The 25,360-nt window shown below is 32.2% G+C and overlaps 1 protein-coding gene across 1 annotated transcript in view; it reads right to left on the minus strand.

Annotated features, from left to right (window-relative positions):
• The window catches only part of LOC141537969 (uncharacterized), a 209,264-nt gene that overhangs the window by 51,745 nt on the left and 132,159 nt on the right, over positions 1 to 25,360 (minus strand). The window contains exons 5-7 of the mRNA XM_074259195.1: positions 22,835 to 22,972; positions 2,951 to 3,060; positions 294 to 412 (exon numbers count right to left, since the gene is read on the minus strand). Coding sequence (XP_074115296.1) covers positions 294 to 412; positions 2,951 to 3,060; positions 22,835 to 22,972 — 367 coding nt within the window. The remainder of the gene's footprint in view (positions 1 to 293; positions 413 to 2,950; positions 3,061 to 22,834; positions 22,973 to 25,360) is intronic.

Below are 25,360 nucleotides of genomic sequence, written 5' to 3' on the forward strand. Positions count from 1 at the left end.
ATAATCTGGGATAATATCCAGTCTCATCTTGTTTTTTCGGTGCAGACTTACGAATAGTGTCATAAATATAAAAAAATCATCAAACCAAAATTTTCTTATTCATAATCCATAAATTCCAGCAGTCGCATAATGACTGCAGGTTGCTAGATATCGAAAAAAGAATTCTAAAATGCAATGGGAAATTTTAGGATCTGGAAAATGAAAGAGGAGCTAATCTTTTGAGGATGATACCTACACAAATTCTATCGGAGCAGCATGCAATAATTATAGAGAGAAGTTAAAGATAAACTCACAAGTGGTCTTGGCGCTTGAATGCTTTTCCGCACATAGTACAGACATATTTCCGCTCGTCGCTGTGCGTCAGCTTGTGCTTCGTCAAAGCCGAGGCGTTGTTGAACACTTTGCCGCATACCTGTAACAGAAAGAGACACCAGCATGTTACCATTTAATATCCTGTGTAGATCTAACACAAATTATCTTATTCTCCAACAACAACAATACACATTACTGTGCTCTTTGAGTTACAAAACCTCCCCTTTAAAAACTGCCAGTGCAAACGGACCCGAATTGAAATTAATTTCCAATACACCTGTGTCGTCTAGGAATGGTTAAATCCACGAACGTAACTCCATTATCGGAAAAGTCTCTCCAGTTTTGTTCAGGGTATTTCCATTTGGAATGTCGGTACTCGAAATCGAAATCGAAATCGATTTTGTCGTTGAGTGTCACGTTAGCACCTTTTGGATTCCGGGTTTTAAGAACTGCAATTTTTTCAATCACAATCTTGGAAGGAAGAAAACTTGGAGGAAGATAAAAAAAAAAAAAAGTTCATCATTTGATTTAGTTTTTTATAACCGCCTCTATTCCGGTGAGGATTAAGCAACTGGAGTTTAGTATCTGTAATAGTATAACCAGAAAAGGGAAACTGGTAAAGATGAGCCGGAGTAGATGACAGAGGAAGAGAGTTAGAGGTTCCAGTCAAAGTATAAGCCGAGAAACTTGATACAACCAACAGAAGCTCTTTGGAAGTAGATGTGGATGTTACAGCGCACGCGAGAGTAAAGCTATCTCAGTTTCGGATCGTCTCTCTTCTAAGCAGAAAATCTAATTTGCGTAGCTTAACTCGTAAGGAGCTCCAGATGCACAAACGTCGACGCACTGGGGTTTCAATTTACGAGAGACAAGATGAGGTGGTGACTCTGTCATGGTTTTGCTAGCAAAAGCCGGATCGTCGAGTCCTTTTACGATCCTACTCGATGTATTCATCCTCTTGGCAACTGCTGGTAGGTTGATCCACAGTTGAGAGCTAAATAAACATCATTACTCGAGCCCGAGCACTTCTCTTCACTCTCAGAACTTGAGACTCTGGAATAAGACTTAAGCCTTTCCAATGTACACTAACATTCAATGAATTCCTGATTTTATCTGATCGATCCTTCGTTAACAGAAATAACAGCCATGGATTTATCATTTGGGGTGATTTTTAAATCTTTGTGTTCCACAGTTATGATCCGTAGCTACGGTTACTTGATTCGCTCTTTGATAGCGTCTTCCTTGGAAGATATCGAATAATTAAACAAGAGAAACGGTGGCGTACGTCAAAGCGCTGTTCGATCAATTAATTAACTTAACGAGCTGTTCGTCGCCATGCTCCAAGCGACACTGAAACACTAACAGAGATTAGATGAGCAGATAGATGAGTCGGCATATCTAGTTTAGCTCCGCTCGAGTCGAATCCATCATATTGACAAAGGAGGTTGATTTGAATCAAAGCTGCTTGCGATAGTAATCGATTTACAATGTAATCAGGCGTTCGCTCGCTTGGGGAAAGGGAATATTCAATTCTATTGGGCTCCAAGGCAAGACTAAGACCAAGGAACACCATGGCCTTATTACAGTCTCATATTTTTCCACCACAATTATGATTATGATCATCATCATCATCGTCGTCATCTGCTCTATCAATAAAAGCCATAATGAGGTATTGACAAAGTTGTTTGTTAGCGTGTCCCAAGAGTTTAATCCACTTGCACTTTGATACATCGCCGTAGCTTGTCAACAAGTCGTCCAGGACGTCATTTAATTACGTGACGAGGCTAAGGATGCTTCCTTACAAGTCCGAGGGTTTCTCAGATCCACGTTAGAGAAGCTTCTAAGATCTTGAGTGAGGTTCAGTGTCTATAGGTATATCTAACTTCACAACTGGCAAGACTGAGACCAAGCTGTAACACACCCGAGACCAGTTAGTGGGTTCTAAGCATTGTTGAGGCAACATAGTTCCCTTACCGACGACATTAGGGATGTCATGTTCGCTCAACGCTCAAGGGGTCTTGCCCTGAATATTAAACGACACACGTGTCTCGTTCCCAAGGTCCATCCTCAGTTCAAACCAGCGAACATTGTTTGCCACCAGGAATAACGCAGACTCCTTAAACAGTATCATCATTTTCATTCCAGCATCATCGTTGATTGTTGCTGTTACTCCACTAGAGAACTAGAGAGAGAGTGGAAGGCAAATCAGTGGACAAATATGAAAAGCTGTTCCTATTTCTGGCGCCATTCGCGCAGTATGGGAAGTTCTATTTTATCAGCATCGTTAATTGCACTGGTGCCCAGTATACAGTCGATAAAAGCCGCACTCGTCTCCCTTGGAAATGTATGCTCGCTTTGTGTGTGTACGTAAGAGAGGGGAGCCTGCACTGTAATGTACTTGACGCATCTACGTCTGCGTGCACGGCAAACTGGGTCATTCTCGTTAGCGTTCATATCCACTATCCTGATGCTGCTCCAGGCTTTAGACTCCATAAGCATTAGGATGTGCTAAATTCTACTTTTGCTGATTCTCGCAACGAGAATTTATTATTTTTATCACCGGGATGTTAAGGGGAAGCAGAGGGGGAGGATTCTTTGATTTTTTTTTTTGGTGGGAATATTAATGAAAGAAATTTACCTGACACTGCTGAGGTCCTTGGCGGTTTGGAGACGAAGGTTTAGGTCTTGGTTTCTTGACTCCGAGTTTTCCGGGGTCACCCGTGCCTGGTCTCGACTCTTCGCTGCTCCCTGAAATCATTTTTAAAGAAAAGTTTTATTAGAAAAGAAGATGTTGAGAATAAGAGTTTTAATTAGATCTCTACGTTTTGAGATCGTAGGAAGTTATTCCGACTGTTCCTGACTAGACGTTCGGCCCAGGGTGTGTATGTAAATAAAATGTACGGTTTATAAAATGTAAGTGATAGAAATGCTATTTAAAATAACCGCTTACGCTAAAGACTTCTCTAGTAAACGGCGAAAAAAACATAGGGATTTTTTCTATTTTTGCATAGGAAAAATTCCTATGTTGACAAAGAAATTTTTCCAATGTTAACATGGGAATTTTTTCTTTATAAACATGATAAAAATATCCGTGTGACATAGCAAAAATTCATTTATCACTAAAATTTATGTAACTTAATTTAATAATTACAAATTTACATAACAATTTTCTCATTCGAGCAATTTCAGATAATTTAAAAGTAAAACAGTGGCATACAGTCGGTTTGTGATAAAAAAATTCAAAAAAAATTTTTTCAAATTTTGCTTTACATTTCGAAAAAATTAAAAATCCAGCAGATTATGGACGGTGTGGCTTAAATTGCCATAACTGTTTCAAAAATTGACTTATCGGGACGTTTTTTTTTTTTTCAAAATTTTTTTTATTAAATGTTCTTTTTGAGAAAAAATAGAAAAAAATTATTCAAACCTATCTTCATCGTTATTTTTTAGATTTTCCAAAAAAACTCCGAATTTATCAATGATAAACATTTTTAATTTTTTTTTTCTTTCTTTCATATAAAATTTTGACATTTTCTACAAATATCCTAAAAATTTCAGAATGGTGTTTTTTCGATTTATATTTTTTTTCAATTGAAAAAAAATTTTTTTTCATGTCATAAATGAATTTTTCCTATGTCACATGGATATTTCTATCATGTTAATAAAGAAAAAATTCCTATGTTACCATTCAAAAAATTCCTATGTTACCATTGGAAAAATTCCTATGTTAACATTGGAAAATAGGGAAAATCCCGATTTTTTTTTCGCCGTGTAGAAGCGTCTAGCATAGAAATGTCACTACAAGTTTATAGAGTCCCAATACAACGTTCCTTGTCTTCTATATTTCATCATCCTAAATATGCTAAAGTAGCGCAGAAGAATTCCTAAAAAACGATTTGAGTAAATGGTAAACATTTTTTATACTTTTATATTTAATAATTTAAAATCATTGTTCTAATTTTTATCAACATCTTAAAAAGTATTGTTGCTCAATTTAAGTGATGATTGATCTCTAATACCAATTTTATCAAGTATAGTATAACTATTTCCAGTATGTATAACCCTTAGGCCTTATTGCCCTACCGTAGTAAAATAAGGCTTATTCGCAAGGTTTTTGAAAAAATTTAATTCTGTGTTTGTTTATGGTGAAAATTACCATTACTCCATTATATTTTATGGCTAATATATTAATTTAAAAATTAATGATACATTGCATTAATTAAATGGAATATTTTCGATTTTTTTCAAAATCTCCCTTAGCTAGGCCTTATTACCCGCCGGTACCTTATACTATAACTATTTTTCTGCAGGTTTCGTCAACACTGACGTATCATCAAAAATTAACAGTAGCGGTTTTCATTCCTTACATAAAGTTTCCTTTGAAAAGTAGTAAAATAATACCAGTGTCAGCCATAGAAAGTTGAATCCGGTAACAAAATGCCCGACTTGTGATAAGTCGAAAAATAAATTCAACGGGATAAATTTATTATATTTTTTGCTTTTTCTATTCTGTACATAGTTGGGAGCTTATATCGTTCGTCTTTGTCAGGGTAAATCGCAGTCAGTCGCGTAACACCTGGGACTCATTCAGTTATATGTTTTTTTTTTTTTTTTTATTTTTATTTCATTACTAATTTTTATTTTTTCGGTGATGCAAAACCGTATCCATTTATTTTATCATCATATAGTCGTTTAATTTTACAGTATAAAAATATTTTTCGAGGGATGTTAACGGAAAAAAAAAATAAATAAATAAATAAAAATGAATCCTTTAATTTTAATTCAACTGAAAAAGCCCGATATTTTTTCAACAGATGTTTACGAGCGTATTTTTTTTGTTTAAATAATAAATGGATTGAAGTGGAGAATTTATTAAAAATCTGGAGTTATTTTTCCATCGTAAAATAAAAAGCATCAGGGTTATAAAAAATATCCATCGAATTTTCCCAGCATCCTATTGAGCAACCATTCAACCGACATGGAATCAAAATCAAAGGAATGATTGGAATACCTGAAGATAATTCCATGAAATATTCGAATGCTTTATAATTTTAATTTAATAAAGTTTCCGAACGGTAAATTAAACAATATTTAATTACATCAATATAATTCATGGATTTTTCAATAATTTAATAATGCTATATTAAATTCCTGCTAGCAGGGATCCTTTGAAGTTTTTATTATTTTTCAATAGGATATTAATTTACCCAACGATGACCAGCCAATCAGAAACTAAGCTTTATTCTGTGAAAATACTCATTTTTCGTTTATTAAAATATCTCAAAACGATCGACATGCAAGTCATACCTAGAACTTTCCGTATTTTTCGAAATAATCTTTCAATTGATTTTTAAGCTAATAAATTTAAAAATTGTATCAAAAAATTGATTACTTAGAAATTTTTAAATGAATATTAATTTTAAAGTTAACTAAAAAAAAAAAATTATTTAAAAATTAAAAAATGGCTAGAATTTTTGAATTTTCCTTCGATTTTAACTTTTTAAAGGTATTAGACTTAATTTTTTAAGTCCATAAAATTTCCAAGTGGGAAAATAAAATAAATTAAATAAAAATATTCATGGAAATTTTGATTTGTTTGCGAAACATTTAATGCTGACAGAATTAATACGGTTTAAAGTTTAAAATCTGAAAAGTTCCGACTGTCAATAGCAGCAGTGAATAACTTCGGTAAAAGAAATAAAATAAAGATTAAAAGAAATGAAACTATAATTTATAGACAAAGTTATTTAAACAGAGCTGTAATTTACTTTCAGAGTATGATTTATTAATTTTTTATTAACTTTCATTTAAATTCACTGCGGGAAATACATTAATCTCGGACAAATAATTTATTTTTCTCAAGTTCTGTTGCTTTTTACTCGAGAGCATCTCAGCGACTTTTTTATTTTGTCATGATTTGTGAGAAGAATTAATTAAGACTCTAGATTCTAAGATACAAATGTTGTATTTTGATGGCTATGTTGATTTAAGCGTGAAAAAAGGTCAGAGTTGTGTGATAAAGGTTGACTTGTAAAATATCGATTTTAATAGCTCACGCTTGATGAAACTATAAGTTTAAACGTATAGAGGAACCAAAAAAATATAATTAAATTTTTTTTGATCAATCTATTGCTGTTTTTACATAAAAAATAGTTTTAATAATTTAGTGTGAATTTTTCAAGGATCTTAAGAGGGACAAGCGCGATAACTTTTGAAAAAATACATTTTTTAACTCGAAATATTTTTTTATCTCTTTATCTGCCTATTAGGAAGATAAAGATTGAAAATCGCAGCTAGCTAAAAATAATATTGTCTTTAATTAGTCCTTTTTTATTTATTTAATTTTATTTTATTCTATTTTATTTAATTTATTTATTGTTAACTGATTAAAATTACTTTTCAACTCATTCTTATAATTTACAGTAGATAATTGTCATGTTTTTGTAAAAAAGTGGTTTTAATAGCATATAGTGTAGATTTTTAAATTTTTTTGACGGGACAAACACGATAACTTTTGAAAAAATGAATTTTTCAACTCAATTTATTTTTTAATCTTTTTATCTGCTTTCTGAAAAGTAAAGTATTGAAAATTGCAGCTTAATATTGGTTCGTTGAATTACAATTGAATTTTGTTCAGCTGGAAGTTGGAGAAATTTTCAGTCCTTGGAACAGCCATATAGAAAAATTTATTTGTAAATAGAGCTTTAAAACAGCTGAAAATATACTTAATTGTGTTTTTTTGCTGGCCAAAAGTACAGTCGTTATTGGTTCTTTTTTTATGATTCACATCAGAAAGAGAGAGGGCGTTAAATTCGTATGAAAACAAATTTTATCCGCGGGAAAATTTAAACAAGCTTAAAAATTGAATTATAAATAAAATTTCTTATGATTTATTTCTAATCAACTTTTTTAAAATACTAGAAATTTAAATAGCGCGCCTTAATTTCGACCAATAAGGAATCAGGTCCCATTTTTGCGAGTTTCGACTATTGACTAACTTCACTCTTTCATGTATTATTGTAGTAAGGATTTTTGTAGTGAGTAAATAATAATTTTTTATCAAAGTTTGATATGAAATTATCAAAAAATTGAAAATAGTATTAAATACGTTTTTGATACAAAAACAAATCAAATTCTATTAAAACGCTACACCTCCTCACTCAGTTGAATGTTTGTCCTGAGGACAAAAAATAAGAAGCATCATGCCAAGGAAATTGATTTTCCATCTGGTTGTCATCGTCGCCTCAACGTCGGATGTCATGAGATTTTTCCAATTTTTCACCGGTCGATCAACTATTTCCGTCGCCCATTTTCCTATTATTTATTTTCAGCTTTTGAGCCTGATGGGTGAATTCCATCCGACATTCTCAGCGCATATCTCGGGTGTGTAGGAGCGATTTCTCGGAGTAGAACCACTACGTCGAGGTGAAGACTCGATCCAGGAGTGACACCCACGACAACTTCTTAATTAAACCATTATGCGTTATGACTCGTAGGTTTATTGTCGGGATCTCAGTGTAGTTGGAATAATACGACATCTAAGAGTGAAGGTTTAAGATGAAGAAGAGAATGAGCTACAGTTTTGATGAGCGCGATCCCCAGGCCCCTGAAGACGGTCTAGGGGCACCTCACACTCCGCCTCCCGGGATGTAAATTCGCGATAATGGAACTGGATCCACCTTAACAACCCCTAACTCGGGTTTATGACTTAATAACTCCGGTTATCGGCGAATTTACTCCCGAATCTCACACCAATGCCGAGAAAGACCAGATAGTCAAAAGCAATGGCAATATCTGAGGGTTTTTTACCAATATTACGGACGGGTATGTCCATAAGTCACCCTGCGGATTTAGGGTGGCATTCGGTGCATACGCGACCACCAAATTCCATTATCGGGGCTGCCGATAAATATTATAAATTGCTACGCCACCCGGTCATTTTTGTGTACCTTCGATTATACATTTTTTCTGGCATTCCGGGTGTTGATCCGCTTCTGCTGTTTATCTTGTTAGTCTGCTGAGCCTTTATTTATTAACAAATGAAGCTCTAATTACTTGATAGAGGCGATATTTTAATGGTAATGTTGGTTTTACCTCGATAATAGTTTGATTTTATTAAAAAAATTCAATTTTTGTGCTATTGACTTTCAGATTGGGTGTTTGATAAAACTATAATGCAAAAATATAATTGAAAACAGATTAGTGACTGAAAAATATTGGTTGCAAGCTTATCAGCGATGGTTGAAGAATAACTAGGGGCATTAGCAATTGATGAGTGTCTAAGGATTGCTGCATAAAATTAGGATTAGATTACCTAGCTTAAAATGCCACTTGATACAAAAATTTAGATTTCGGGAATCTTCAAAAAAATTGGTAAAATTTGAGTTTTGTTTATTTTTTTTATGATAATATGCCTCCGAATGGGTTAAAGTAAAAACTTTTAATAGAGTTTTGTTCACTATTCTCAATAAATAGCAACATATAATCCCAGGTTATCTTATTAATGGTTAATAACACTTTCGAGTTAATTACTCTGTCTTGAGGATCGAGCTTGATCCATATAATGCACCGAAACACTATCAAATCGACTTTCCCATCTCCGAGCATTAAAACATGATAGTCTTGACAAAATATATCTTGGGTTGGCAAAAGCGAGTAAATATACAAGTTATCTTGCCAGAAATGAGATATCCTTGCGGATCCAGATGATTGTGTTAACGTCAAAGACACGCACGAGCATTATATAATCTCACCGCTATAAGATCGCAACATAACAGTGAACATGACGACGAAGTCAATGCAATTTCACGAACTCGAGTAACAAGACCGTGTTGAGTATAAAGACCCACCCGAAATTCATAACCCGCCAAAATTAATAAAGATTTAATCTTTAGATCCTGCTTTTCTTATCCAGATCTTTAATTCACATTTCAACTCTAGTCAAAATAGTTACTCTGAATTAATCTAAATCTACTTTCACAGTCTCGTCACGTTATCTGATTAATATATTAAACTCGGTGCAATTTAATGTTCTTCAGTCTTTCGCACATATATGATGCACAGACACTTACACAATAGTTATATTGTCCTTTTTTTATTTAAACGAATTAAATTTATTGATGCACCGTTGAGCATGCATTTGAGATCGAGCACTGTGAAAAATCCGATTGATCACGCCTCGATCAACGTTTTTTTCTCTCATGCTGTGCTAAACCCATCGCGGATTTATTTCTGACTGACTGCTTATTTTATATACTAGTTTAAACATTTTTTATTATTTTTTCTACCGCGGATTAATGGACGAAACATTTTTTACATTTTTTTCAAGATTTTTTAAAACCCGAAATCCACCGACCGAGAGCGTATCTTTCAATCCGAGTAATCTAATCCAGTTTTTGTGGAGCAATCTTCGGACAATCATCAATAGCTAATAGGAGGCAAATATTGACATATTTAAATTTTATGAAGTTTCACAAGGGCAACAAAACTTAATTTTATATTAATTATCTTTTTATTAATATTTATTTATGGCGTAATTGTTATTTTATTAACATTAGGTCCGCTTCATAATAAACTGCCAGCAGATAAATACTTAGCGCCACTCAATAGTAACTGTTTAAAATTTACTCACAATCATTGGTCGGTACACTAGAATGTGACTTTTTTTTACAATCTCTCTCAATTTCGTCTGGGTGTACTCGAAAAGTTTGTAAAAAAAAAGAGGGGGTAAAACTTCACGGCCTAGGCAGTGAAAAAAAGACGGTATGGTGGAGTCTCTAGAAAAGAGTCCCTTTACGGACGCCACCCAGTGCTCAAAAGTAGAACTTTTGGAGCGAGTATAACAAAAAATTAATTTTCTCCCCAGATCACCAATACTTCTCTTGAACCACCTAATATCTTCCAATTTCCAGACCTTCTTCTGCTCTCCCCCTTCTCATCTCTAACCAATCACTCACATGCCCATTTCCCAGCACAGCAGGCATCTTAACCAAAAAATGAGGGGAATAATTCACTGAAACTATCTATTTTCAATGACACTCAAAGCGAATATTATATTTCTTCCTTTCGGCAACTTGTCGACAATCCCGGTCTTTTCTCAAGCTCTCTCCTCTCCCCTGTAACTCGTTGGATTTTATAGATGGATTACAGAAGTTTACGCTCTACGAAGCTCGGGAGATAGGATTTTTATGGTCCCCTCATCTCTCCTCCTTTTACATCCTCGCTCTGCCTTACTCCGATCGATTTTCCGCAGGTCAGCAGCAAGACAATCATCTGGCTGATAAAATTCTTGTTTGCTGTTCCGCTGAGCTATTTCTCGCGCTCGCCAAAATTAATCATTCCGTCTCCAGGACTTCGGATCAACTTTGTCTAAGAAATAGTTAAGATCCTGTTGATACAACGCCTAGCAGACGCTAATTCAAATACTCGATGACGTCAAACAGCGATTACTCGATTCTGACTTAGATTATTATTATTATTACATTATGATTGGTGTAAACACTTCACACACAAGTATTTTGTCCAAGTGGGGAGATATCAAGGTAAGAGCTAGGACACTCATCCCGAGAGATTGTTAGCATAGGAATAGCATAGTTCTTCTCGAGTGGAGTAGACCATCGTTGGGTCAGCCGCTCGTGCAAGTGGCGTTGATATATGGAGTGTCTTTCTACCAGCGAGACATTAATATATATATATATATATATATATATATATATATATATATATATATATATAGAGAGAGAGAGAGATCTATATATCAGTAGATGTATAGATATAGAGGTATATAGTGACGACGGGGCGTCGAGAGAATAAATAGTTGCTTTCCGCGAGTGGAATTGAAAGCGAGATGTTTTTATGTCAATTGAGATTAAATTTTTAGTCAAATGATAAGTCGACCTACTTCACCGATTTCTGACTTTGATGGACATTTGGTATCAGTATGAGGTAGTAATAGTTTTTTAAACTTCACGCTTTGGAAATTGATGATTCTAAAAAATAAGGGACCGGCGGGTAATAAGATCTAGATAAGGGAGATTTTTAAAAAAATCGACAGGTAGTACCCTTGCCAGAGTCGTTTTCTTAGGATTTTTTAAAAATTTTCGCAGTAATGTTCATATAATTCTGCATTGATTGGCGCAATTTGAAAATTTTTGACCATCTAGTTTCAGAGATATTTAATTTCAAAGTTTGAGTTTTGAACGCTCTTATACATTACGGTATACGGGATATCCAAAAGTTTACCTACAAACATTTTTATATCTCAGAAACTTTTCTTAGGATCTTTTTAAAAAACTAGAGTAACGTTAACTAACAACTAAACAATTTTTTAAAAATAATTTCATTGATAATTACCACACAGTTTCACAGATATTTATTAATAAGTAATGAAAAATTTACCTAGACCAGAGTAGCCGAGGAAGGGATACGTTAATAAAGCTATGGCAACAACGCAAGTTTTGTGAGCCAAGAAAAAGTATGAGACGCGTTAGCGCTGAAAAATTTGAAAAGTTTAATCTACGTCAGGTGTAATATTATAGTTATTAATTTTATTTATTTAAAAAAAAAAAAAAATAACAATGATTATTTTATGAAAATAAGTATTTTTCTATAATTATTAAAAATTCAAAAAAGTTAACAATTTTAATATAATTATATATATTAATCTTTGATAAGTTATAAAAATAATAGTCAGATGAAATAATAAAAAATAGTAAAATTTAAAATCAGTTAATACATCAACACAAAAAATTTAATTATTGATTTTTCTGAAAAAACAAAACAATACTGTCAATTATTTTTTTTCAGACATTGTAATTATATTTCCGAATAAATGTATGTAAGTAAATAAATAAACGCATGTATCAAAACAGAGGTCAGTCTACAGCTGGTCCAAAACACTAGAGTGTAACCACTATAAAATATCTTAACGCTCATGCAGTGTTGCCAGACTTTTCAAACGATCAGTTTCTCGTTGGTGATTGGCTAAAATAAGTACATAAACAGCAAAAAGTTTTAGGCTTGTCAATAATTACTCTCAAGTATATGTACCGTACACTCTAACATAAACTTTTGACTATGGAAGTCGGATAAGACTATGGGATTCTACCTTAATTATTGCAATGTATCATTAATTTTTAAATTAATACATTAGCCATAAAATATAATGGAGTCATGGTAATTTTTACCGTAAAAAAACACAAAATTAAATTTTTTCAACAATCTTGCGAATAAAAAATAAAATGATTCGACCCATTGAAAGCATTCAATTTCCTTTTAATCTTTGAAGGGATTAAGAATAGCTTTTCAACCGGGAGTATTCATTGTACGACCTTGAATACTTTTTCTTTTTCTAAAATGTATAAATAAATAAGTATTATAGTCGTAATAAAGGGACGCAGGTGCAAAATGCGAATGGGAAGTAGTATTTATACCATTGCCGGGTCGCTTATGTCGATTTGCTCGGTCGTTCGGGTAAACTCCTGGGGCTCTTATCGCCTGAGTGCGAACGTGCCGGCGCATTACATACCAACTGTGTCTCGCACAACAGAATATGTCTGAGGCAGAGAAACAAACGGGTAAACATTGTACGTCAAAGCAAAAATGAAAACCGATCGATACACCATAGACGGCTCATCTTTTACTGATAGACCGCCCATCGATCCATAACCAACCTACCGTATTACATGTCCGTCAAAGGGCCAGTCAGAGATCGAATTAAAACCTTCCCTTAGCTCTACTTACTTAACCGTATGATACTACAGGGTATAATCCATATTTATTATATAACATACTAATCTCTTCGTCTGTCACCCCGGTGACTTTTCAATGACTGTTAATTCTAATTACAAAATACAGTTCATCTTCATTACTTAAAAAAATAAATTTTTATAATTTAATACTAATTTTTTTCAAAAAATCTAATTGATTTTTCAGCTAAAAAATTCTAAATTTTTATCAAAAAATTATTATTTAGAAATATTTAAATTAAATTTTAATTTCTCGATTTTGCCATTAGTGATAGAATTTTAATGAACACATCAAAACATTTAATTAATAATAGAATTTAATTGGATTAATAGAATATCCCACTTTTAGTTAAATTTTAGTAGACTAATGAAGTTTTCTATTACTAATGGAATTTCAATGGATCAATGTTATTTAATTTTTAATAATAGAATTTCAATAGATCAACGGATTTTTCTAAGAATTTACAGTTACTGATTCAATGTTCCATTGATAATAGAATTTAGATTAATGGATTAATAGAACATTCTATTAGTAATAGAATTTTAGTAGACAAATGAAACTTTCGATACATAGTATAATTTTTATAGTTTAACGGATTTTTTCATCATTAGTTAAATTTTAATCGAATGTTCCATTATTAATAGACTTTTAATAGATTAATAGAACGTCCCACCAGCAATGGCATTTCAGTAGAATTATTAGTCTCTGTTTATCATAAAATGTTTATAGATCATTAAAATTTTTCGTTTATAAAACAAATTTTAAGGAACTAATGGAGTTTGCCATTAATAATAGAATTTTAATGGATTCATGAAACATTCAATTGATAATGGAATTTTAATGGATTAATGGATTTTGCTATTTATAATGGAATTTCAATGGATTAATGGATTTTGCCATTTATAATTGAATTTCAATGGATTCATGGATTTTTCCATTTATAATACAATTTTAATGGACCCATGAAGCATTCAATTAATAATGGAATTTTAATGGATTAATGGATTTTTTCATTTATAATGGAATTTTAATGGATTAATGGATTTTTCCATTTATAATGGAATTTTAATGGATTAATGGATTTTGCCATTTATAATGGATTAATGAATTTTGCCATTTATAATGGAATTTTAATGGATCAATGGATTTTGTCATTTATAATGGAATTTTAATGGATTAATGGATTTTGCCATTTATAATGGAATTTTAATGAACTCATGGAACATTCCATTAATTTTAAAATTTCAACAAGTTAATGGAGCATACTATTAATAATAGAATTCCAATGGACAAGTAGAATTTTCTGTTAATAATCTATGTTGTTATAATAGAATGATTTAATTTACATAAAAAATTTTTTCCCGTGAATTGTATTTCAAAAAAAAAAAAAAAAAAAAACTAGAGCTTGAGCAATCGAAGTTAGTTGATAAAAACCGGAGCTGACACAGATAGGATATAATTTTGTTGAATGTAGACATTTTATAATTTTTTATTTTACGTGATGTTCTTGCCGAGCTTTTCACGAAGGTTGGCACGGTGAGTCGAGCAAATAAAAAGTGAACGCGACTTTGAGGCAACAGATGAAAGCGAATGCTCCAGTGCTCTGTTCTCGCAGTTACTACCGTTCTCTCCTTGTTTGCCCGCTCATTCGTTATTACTGCCCAGGAAACACCGAGAAAGGGAATTATACAGTTTTTGCTGAAACAATGAGCATTCGACTGCTTTAAGCATCTATATACCTTGAGTTTCTGCTGTAACTATAAAAAAATAAAACAAAAAAAAAAAAATTATAAAACATCTCATTTTGTATACTGGTTGCTAAGCATTACTGTTGTTATTGTCCTCACTTTTATTATTATTATTATTATTGTTTATCATAATAATTATTTTTATTTTATGATTACAATTTAACATTTCTTTTAAATTTCATTTTATCTAATTTATTTACTGGGTAAAGAAGATCAAGAAAGCACACAGCGACACAGTTAAATTATATAATGTCGTAAATCTTTTTAAAAAAAAAGCTAAGTATCGTTATCCAGGTGTGTCTTGTAAGCCCTACAGGAGACAGAAATAATAAATTATGGTCTCTACTTTGCTAAAAATAACAGAAAGAACAAAACATTAATGCAATCGCTCTTGCTAGTTCCTCTATCTTTATTTATTTTTCCCCTTTACTTTCCTTTTGTTTTAATAAAAAACATTCCGCTCTTCATGTTAAATGTATAAGAATTTAACTAAAACGATGATATATTATTCATTTTATCGTAAAAATGGTGGTTGGGTTCTTCGAGCTAAGAATTGATGGAAAAAATTCGCCACTTACTGAAAAATTAAAAAATTCCATTAGTTCAATAGAAAATTCCATTATTAATAGAAAATTCTATTGATCCATTAAAATATTGTTGTCAATTTATGATTTATTACTATCCTGAATACTATTAATGGATTATTGTCGCAAGTCTATTAAATTCCATTATTAATAGAAAATTCTATTAATCTATTAAAATATTGTTGTCAATTTATGATTTATTATTACACTGAATACTATTAATGGATTATTGTTTCGTCTATTAAATTCAATTATTAATAGAAATTAAATTTCTACTAGCAACCTTGCAGTCACTATGTCAACTATAAATAAATAAAATTTCGATTGATTAAATAATGAATTTTGTTAAATTGCACTGTATTTTCTTTAATATTAAAGTTTTTAAAGATATAAGCTCATCCCGATGTTACACGCATCAAGAGCTTTCATTTGAGTACCCACATGCATTTTTATATATTTTTCATATATACATATATGTAATATATATAAATATATGAAAAATTGATGTGGGTACTCAAATGAAAGGTCTCGATGAGTGTAACATCGGGATGAGCTTATATCTTGAAAAATGTCAATATTTTACAAGATACAAGGTAATTTCTTACACTAAATGATTACTTTTGTTAACCTACACTGTACTTTCTTAAATATTGATGTTTTTAAAGATATAAGCTCATCCCGATGTTACAATCATCAAGAGCTTTCATTTGAGTACCCACATGCGTTTTGATATATTTTTCATATATACATATATGTAATATATATAAATATATGAAAAATTGATGTGGGTACTCAAATGAAAGGTCTCGATGAGTGTAACATCAGGATGAGCTTATATCTTTAAAAATGTCAATGATTCTATAGATACAAGGTCATTTCTTAATTATGTATCTAGAGACAGAGCATTTTAGAATGTAGCCTAAATACTTATCATAATAAATTGACTATCGGTGAAAAACATGTACAACTTTGAAAAGGCACAAATTCAAGACCTTCGCTACACAGAAAAAAAATTTACTTGAATCAAGTAAATAATTTTGACGATTTTCATCTTCTTGATTTGAGTAGAAAAATATTCTATAGCTAAAAAATTAAAATTATTTTCTTGGTTTAAAAATTTTTTTCTTGATTAAATTAAATTTTTTTTTTCTGTGTATGACATTAAATTTCATTAGAGAAACAATAAACAATTAAAAATAAAATTCTATTGATAAATCCAATTATATTTTGCGTGCGATAATTTGCATTAAATTTATAAAAAGTATTGTTATTAATCACCGATAAAGAAACGCCCTAGATAATAATCCAGTCCAGTAATTTTTCCTCCGAATTTAAAAGTAAATTTGTTCCCTGTGTAGGTCGCCAAGGGGGTTTCTCGGTGAAGCACGTCTCGAAATCGCTTGAATATCTATTCAGTCGTAAAAGGGAGTGGGAATTATTCGTATAGGAGCAATTGTAGGATGTGCCCGAGGGATCTCGTAGCAGTACTGGGATGCTGATGTTCTCCCATCACGTGGGAGGCGCTCGACACATAGACATGTAGGATGAACCATCGAGCCATCTAGACATATAGACATGTCGACTTGGTACATGTTCATGTGAAGTAGGTATAATCGGCGACGGCGAATGTTACCATAGAAATTTAATCCACGGGCATTGGAACGGGATAACGCTTACCGATTAGGATGCTGTAGTAGTTGCAGCTGTAGTTGTAGTTGTGAGGGTAGCTGTAGTTGTAGCCGAGTGAGAATGGGCAAATAAAAATGTCGGAATGGCAATTTACTCGTCGACGTTCCCCAAAGCTCGTAGCCATGCGGTTTAAACGGTATATACCTGTTTTTTACCGGCATTAGGCAACACCCCCTAGGTTCCACGGTAACCTAATGGGAAATCATTTTCCCCAGCCACTCTCATCGGCAACCCTTCCCCCTAAGGATCAATGCAACTAAATCTTGTCATTTTAGAGCTACGATTTATAGATATAAATATTTTGATTTATTTATTTATTTATGGAAAAATTGTTAGAAACGTGGATTCTTGAGCAGTTTAATTAGCGATGTAAATTTATCGTAAATTGTCAGTCACGTGATTGGACGGTAAACTGTTACTTGCGCTGAGATACGCTGAAGGACTGGTGATTATCGTAACGCGAGTAATAACGGAACATGCATAAAGTTTATTAGTTAGGTTGTCACCTGGTGCGAGGTAATAATAGTATGGAGTAAGACTGTCTTTAGAGAAAAAATTCATGGGAATTATTATGGTTATGTAAATTCTGGGATTAATAAAAAATTCTATTGATTAGTTGTAATTGTGTTACTAATAGAAAATTCCATAGGTCTATTAATTTTCTATTGTTGACTGAAAATTCCATTCATATGTTAAAATTCTATTATTGATAAAAGATTCCATTGATCTATTGAAATTCTATTATTAAGAGAAAATTTTTTTAATTCAGAGAAATTGCATTACTAATAGAAAATTCGATGAGTCTATTAATTTTCTATTATTGACAGAAAATTCCATTGATATGTTAAAATTCTATTATTGATAGATAATTCTATTGATTTATTTAATTCTATTATAAATAAAAAATTCTATTGATCCATTGAAATTGTTTTACTAATATAAAATTCCATAAATCTATTAATTTTCTATTATTGACAGAAAATTTCATTGATCTATTGAAATTCTATTATCAATAGAAAATTCTGTTGATCTATTAAAATTCTATTAGTAATAGAAAATTCCATTGATCCATTAAAATTCTATTATCGATAGAAAATTCTATTGATCCATTGAAATTCTGTTATTAATAGAAAATTCTGTTGATCTACTGAAATTCTATTATTAATAGAAAATTCTATTGATTTATTGAAATTCTATTATCAATAGAAAATTCTGTTGATCTATTAAAATTCTATTAGTAATAGAAAATTCTATTGATCCATTGAAATTATGTCCTCAACAAAAAATTCCATTTGTCTGTTAAGCCAAGTCTTTCAGTTCATTCTAATTTCATTGTTAATATTCCATTAGTCTATTATTAATAGAAAATTTTATGGATTCAGTAAAATTCTAAAATTAGTGGAAAATTCTATTTATCTATTATCTGTTATATATCTATTTAGAATTCAATATTAATAGTAAATTTAATTATTCCATTGAAATTTTGTGATTATTGGAATACTTGATTAGAATTCTATTAGTAATTGAAACTTTCATTGAATAGTTGGAATTTCATCAATGATAAAGGATTCTATTAATCCATTAATCTATTATAATTCCATTACTCATAGAAAATTCCATTGTTCCATTAAAATTCCATTATTAATAGAAACTTCCATAACTTTGCTAGAATTGTAATTATCACAAGAATTTTTTCATGTTAAGGGTGATAAGAAGGGGTAGGTAAATCGAAATGCCTACACCAACAATTTAGAGAGAAGGAGGCGTGTGAGGATGATTGAAATGATGACACGGGTGAACAAATCGACACGTCGCGGCTCAATTACTACCGTGAACGAACCTGTGAAGAGAACAAGTCACGAGACAGTGCATCGATTGTAATAAGAGCGCTAAAGGGAATCAGTGAAACGCGATCGCGTGATCGACATACTGACCTATCGCTGTTGCCAACTCATCATCACGTGCTATCGATAACTTCCATTCAGTATAGTGTTATATATTGTAAAGTGTACAGTGTATACAATATATTGAGTTGTGTTTTACTCCTGTCACTTTTTCCATGAAATCAAACTAAAAATGAAGAAAAAACGAATGCATTTGAAAATACTCTATCCCCAGATACATAATTAAGAAATGACCTTGTATCTCGAGAACCATTGACATTTTTAAAGATATAAGCTCATCCCGATGTTACACTCATCGAGACCTTTCATTTGAGTACCCACATCAATTTTTCATATATTTATATATATTACATATATGTATATATGAAAAATATATCAAAAATGCATGTGGGTACTCAAATGAAAGCTCTTGATGAGTATAACAGCGGGATGAGCTTATATCTTTGAAAATATCAGTATTTAAGAAAGTACAATGTATTTTTTTTTCAAAGTTTTCGTGTTTTTCCCTCCATGAAAAAATCTACATAAAAATACATTAAAACCACTTTTTTTATGTAAAAATAGCAATTGTAAAATAAAATTGAGACTCAGCAGACCACTTGAAAACGCTGGACCACTCCGCCCGAGATTGAGTCTAACGCTAGAGAACAAAACCTAACATCCGAATAAGGACACAAGGATATTGCATTCTTGACTCAAAGCAATAACCGGGGTGTTATCGTCACCCTCCACTTAAGTCTCAGAATCAATAGACACTAAAAACACACTCATCTCCTTTTCCCGTCTGGCATCTATTTTTGTAAAACTTTTCCAGCGTAGCATCCCTCCCGGAGAAGAATTCAAGTCCTATCGCTGGCGTAGGCAAAGGCTCTTCCAACCTCGTCGGCTCTAATGCCGGCTATTCAGCTGCTACAATGCGATCTAGTAATACGATTTTCCGTACTTGTACTGCTCCTTCTCTCCATCTCTTTCCATCCGTCTATTCTATTCTCTCCTGATGCTTCTCCACAGAGTGTGTACTAGTTATGCTCACAACACACCAACAATTCGTGTCTGACGGATGCCTAGGACACCTGCGCAGTGGGATTCCACGTATGGCTTCCTCGTGTTCTCTGGAGGATTCGCCCTTGAGCGAACCTTTTTGCTTCATCCCCCAATTCTACGCTGCTGTACTACACACAGGATCCTGATCACTCTTTGGCTTTAGAATTCGCCTTTTCTGGAGAAATCAATTAGATAAATAGCCATTGACCTCAACAGGATGCCTTAAGCCTTTTCACAAAGTCCTTTTTCCAACCCTAATGTTGAATCAGTCAACTTTCAAAGATGTCAGAAGTTTCGTGCTAATTAAAAGTTTAGTACTCTCTATTTTATTTTACGAGTGATATTTTTACATGAAAAGAGGCTTGAATGGCTTATAGTGGAGATTTCTTCATTTTTATGAAGGGACAAACACGATAACTTTTTTAAAAATTAATCTTTCAACTCAATTTAATTTTTAATCTCTTCATTTGCCTTATAGAAAATTCCATATTGAAAATTGTAACTTAATGTCGTTTTGTTTAACTAAAATTAATTTTTTTTTTTCGGCAGGCAGTTGAAGAAATTTTCTATTTTTTAAGCAGCCATATGGACAAATTTACTTGTAAATAAAGCTTTAAGACAGCTGATACGATACTCAATTGTGTTCTTTGGCTAACCAAAAGTAAAACAGTCTTCAATTCGTATGAAAAATAAATAATAGTTTAAAAAAAAACCAAAAAACACGCTTTTTATAGAAAACCGAACTAAAAGAATAGAAAATAAGTTTTAATAAATTTAAATTAAGAATAGTGTTAAAAATTTCAATAAATGTAATTAATAATAGTGTAAATAAAAAAAAAAAATGTATTTTATTTTTAAAAAAGCGTGGGGTGCATGGGTCAATAGATATAAATATTCTATCGACAGATATGAGTAGAGTGATTATCATTTTTAGAATATCTTAAAAAGCACTCCACACTTTTTTTAAAATAAAATAAATTTTTTTTTTTTTTTATTTACACTATTATTAATTACATTTATTGAAATTTTTAACACTATTCTTAATTTAAATTTATTAAAACTTATTTTCTATTCTTTTAGTTCGGTTTTCTATAAAAAGCGTGTTTTTTAGTTTTTTTAAACTATTATTTATTTTCTACTTTTTAGTTTGGTTTATTTATAATAGCTTGTTTTTTTAATTTTAAATGCACTTTGTTAATATTAGATAAATCGGCTACAGATAATGGTTGAAAATTAGAATTTTTGCCTTATCGACTATGGATGAAAATTATATAAATTAACAAAAATCTTATTTTGCAAATTGAAAAATGAAATAATTTTATCAAATTAGTGTATTGTCATCGGTCCTCGATAAATCTACAAAGTTTGAACGAAATCTGGCCGTTTAAAGTGGGTCAAAATCGAACCCAAAGGAGTCGGTTACAAACATACAAACATACAAACATACAAGTGAAGCTAATAAGAAGCGTATAAAAATTCTATCCCCGGGAAAAATTCGAACAAGCTTTAAAATTGAATTTTAAATAAAATTTCTTCTAATTTTTTTGTAATTAACTTATGTAAATTATTTTTATAATTCACAGTAGATAATTAGTATGTTTCCATAAAAAACTGGTTTGAATGACTGATAATGTAGATTTTCAAATTTTTATGCAGGGACAAACACAATAACTTTTTTAAAAATTAATCTTTCAACTGAATTTATTTTTTAATTTCTTTATCTGCCTTAAGGGAAAATAAGAATTAAAAATTGCAGCTTAATATTTTTTAAAAAATAGTATTTTTAATTTTAAAAACCGGAAAGTCAAAAAGCGATTAGCTGAAAATTACCATCTCTGAAAGGAGAACCGATAAGTAAGTTTGCTTTGGTCGTTGATCGATCCAACAGCGTAAGTGTAGGGTGACGATAACACGCCGGTAATTGCTTTGACTCAAGAATGCAATATCCTCGTGTCCTTACACGAATATCACCTTTTTGTCTTCATCTCGTCAGCCCTGTCTTAATTCTGCTCTAACTTCGGCTTTGTCTAAAAAATTCCGCGGAAAAATGTCAGAAAATTATCACGGAAGGTAAAAAAAAATTCCAAGGGACTCCACAATTGTCTCCAGGATCGTTTGATCAGCACAAAGAATCGCAATCAATGTTTTTAATTGTTTTCAACTCACTCAACACTTGGAATTTGTTGAAGTGGAGTCGGTAGGCCCTATGTATGTGCCACGGGATAAATTCAATCGATTTACTTTTATCCTTATCATTTGAATCCACCCACGTGGAGTTTAATCCTCGCCTATGTATATACATAGATATTGAAAGTTGAAATAGTAGGTTAAATGCTTGAGTTGCAAAATCCCTGGCCATAAGATTCTGATAGACTGGAATAAGCATTGACGATGGGATTCGGGAGATTTAGTAAGAACTGAGGGAATCGGAAAACAATTCCACTGAATTCAGTGGAAGTTTTCGTGACTGAAAGTAATATTGGATAAAAGTGTGTTCATCTATGTTGGAGGGTAAGTCTGTAAGCTCGTGTGAGTATAAACTGACAGGAGTCGCGTTCAAATGGTATAAAACGTGTACGTTTTTGGTAGGGACGGTGATCTCCTGGCTAACGTATTTTATATACTTTTTATAGTGTCTCTTTTTATCCTCTACAAGACACAAGTTTACCGAGTTGAGCGCATCTCTACAAACAACTGACAAAGAAATGTCTGACTGACATATATAGAGGAGAATGGGACAATGGGAGAAAATAAAGTATGAGCTGTGTTGTTTGAGGTGAAAAAAATATAAGTCAAAAGAACTTACCCATGTCGTTCTCACCGGGCACCCCCAGACTGTCGCTATTGTCGTTGATAAAGGCTTCCGCCGTTGACGTGAATGTCTGAGGTGATAGGGTCAGGTCCGGTCCACTCTCGCTGTCGAATAGCTCCAAATTGCTGTTTCCTTAAATTTAAATACAGTTTATTTATGTATTTATTTATTTATTTATTAAGCTGGATATATCACCTGACGGTTCTTTTATTTGTTAGAGGAAAAACTATACTGGGTCCTGGGGAGAAAGATAGTTGGGAGAAAAATTAGTAGATCCTAGGGCGCCACTTGGATAGAATTCAGGGAAAAATTGTGCTATGGCTGTACTAAGTCATATATAGACAGTTCAAAGTTATGAAATCGAAGCTTCAAAAAACGAATACGTTCGAGGCTTCATTAGATAAAAACGGCTTGACTGACGGAAATTTTTAATCAGACCTTTTATGAAGAGCATTCAATTTACCTTGGAAATATAGGTCGTTTAAATTTTTCCGCTAGATTGTTTCGCTAGAAGTTTCAAGGAGAAAATGGGTTTGGAAAAAGAAAATCAAAAATTTCCATCGATCTTTTGACATTAATATTAGAGACTCAAACTTTTACAATTTTTTTACTCTGAATAACAGTTTTAGTATATTTTTGAAAAAAGAAAAAAAGATTTTTATGGTCCAGTTTGATTGTCATGAAAAAATGTTTTGTAATTTTACTGTTTTTCAAAAGTTTAATGAAAGTTATCGCGACAAAATAAATAAAAAATATTTTAATAATTTATTTGGCTAAATAATTTAAAAATTAAAAATTATTTTTAAATTTGAAATAAAACAGCAGTGACGTAGTATTATATCCGTTGCGCAACGCCATCTTACAGCGAGCTTTAAAAATATCCATGTTAATGTTGTCGTTTAAAATAAAATAATAAACGGGAATTTCATAGTAAAGGTTATATTTTGTGTGAAATAAGTTATTAAATGTAAAAAAAAATTTGTTCCGAAATATAAAAAATTATTTGTGAAAAATAATAATAATTAAAAAGCGCGCAGATGGCTACTGGCGATATTAAACAAAATACTTGATCAAACCCGGAAAGTTATGTGTTGTTTTATAAAACGTCCATCAGATACACTTAAAATTTATTCGAGATTATTCTGCATTAATTAAAAAAAAAGAATTCTCTTGTATTGGTTGACAATATTAATTTTTTTAGGCTAAATTCAATTGTTTTGTGATGTGTAATCTACAAATATCAAATAAGAGTGTAGGTTAATTTTTATTGGCTCTCAGTTTCAACGGTCACAACCAATCATATTTATCCACCAAAATTAATTAATTTCTAAAAAAATAAAATTCAGAACATTCTTTTATTTCAAAGAAATTAATGCAGAGTTTTCTGTTCTAACGTCCAGGTCAAGAAATGCATAGCCGTCCGATAACTAAAAGAGTTTTAAATTTATCGGGTTGAAAAAAAAAAGATCTCTCGAATGTAGCCAATGGAGAACTTAGTACCTCTAACTATAGACGTCTAAAAGAGGCGAGGGGTCGGGATCGCCGGCAGGCGGGTCTTATACCCTCGTCCTGAGTTTATTCAACGCGCGAACCCGAGATATTAATTTTCCCGATGTATATGGATGAGTCCGGACTAGGCCAACGGCGTCGTCGAGGGAGTCTACAACGTAGTTACGTTTCGTGAACGTCGAAGTAAAAAGGGACAGATATACCGAATGGGCAGATATACCTTATAAGGGTCGAGTTCCCCAGCCACCATTCCTATTCGGCTAGTTAAATTGATATCGATCGTCGACTAGAGAATATCGTTAGCCTTATCTCCATTCCGCCACGCAAATAACATTTTAAAACGTAACATTCTTATACATTGTCCTCCTCCCCCTCCCTTAGCCTTCCCCTAACCCTAACCCTTATATTAAATTTATACTCGGGTGGATTACACCGTAAAAGTTTATCATCCAACATCTATAGAATCTGGAAAGTTGTTTGTGGCTAATCAACTTACAGGGAGGAGAAAACTCCTCAACACTTGTTGTTGTTTTTATGTTTAGATTTTTTAGGACACATTCAGCTATAAGTATACTTTATTAAAGTACCAAAAGAATTACCAGAGTTAACCTTATACAAGGATGTTCATTCAGGTACAAGGAGCTGCCTGGAGAGTAGCTGACGATATGCAAATTATACGACGTCCGTAGTATCTTTTGTATCGTAGTTTCCTGGGAGTGGTGTTATGAAACTTAAGCCGTAGAGCACAAGTGTCGCGTTACGAGTCCGACCTCATCCTCTTGGTACTTGGTACTTGTCTTCCTTACTTTTTATTCTTCGAGGCTGTTTTATCCATTGCGACCATAAGCTCAAGCACCTTTACTTAGCAGCGATACTTGTCCTGGGAAATTTTCTTCTCAGTCGAACCAACTTTCAATGTCAATTGGACTTGAATATTTGTTTGTTTATACTCAGGATAAAATTGTCTGGTAAAAGCATGATAATATAAAATACGTAATAGGTGCATATTTA

The sequence above is a fragment of the Cotesia typhae genome, unplaced genomic scaffold, assembly GCF_013202065.1.
Source record: "Cotesia typhae breed Kobodo isofemale line unplaced genomic scaffold, CoteBio_Ctyphae contig_20, whole genome shotgun sequence".
NCBI lineage: Eukaryota > Metazoa > Arthropoda > Insecta > Hymenoptera > Braconidae > Cotesia > Cotesia typhae.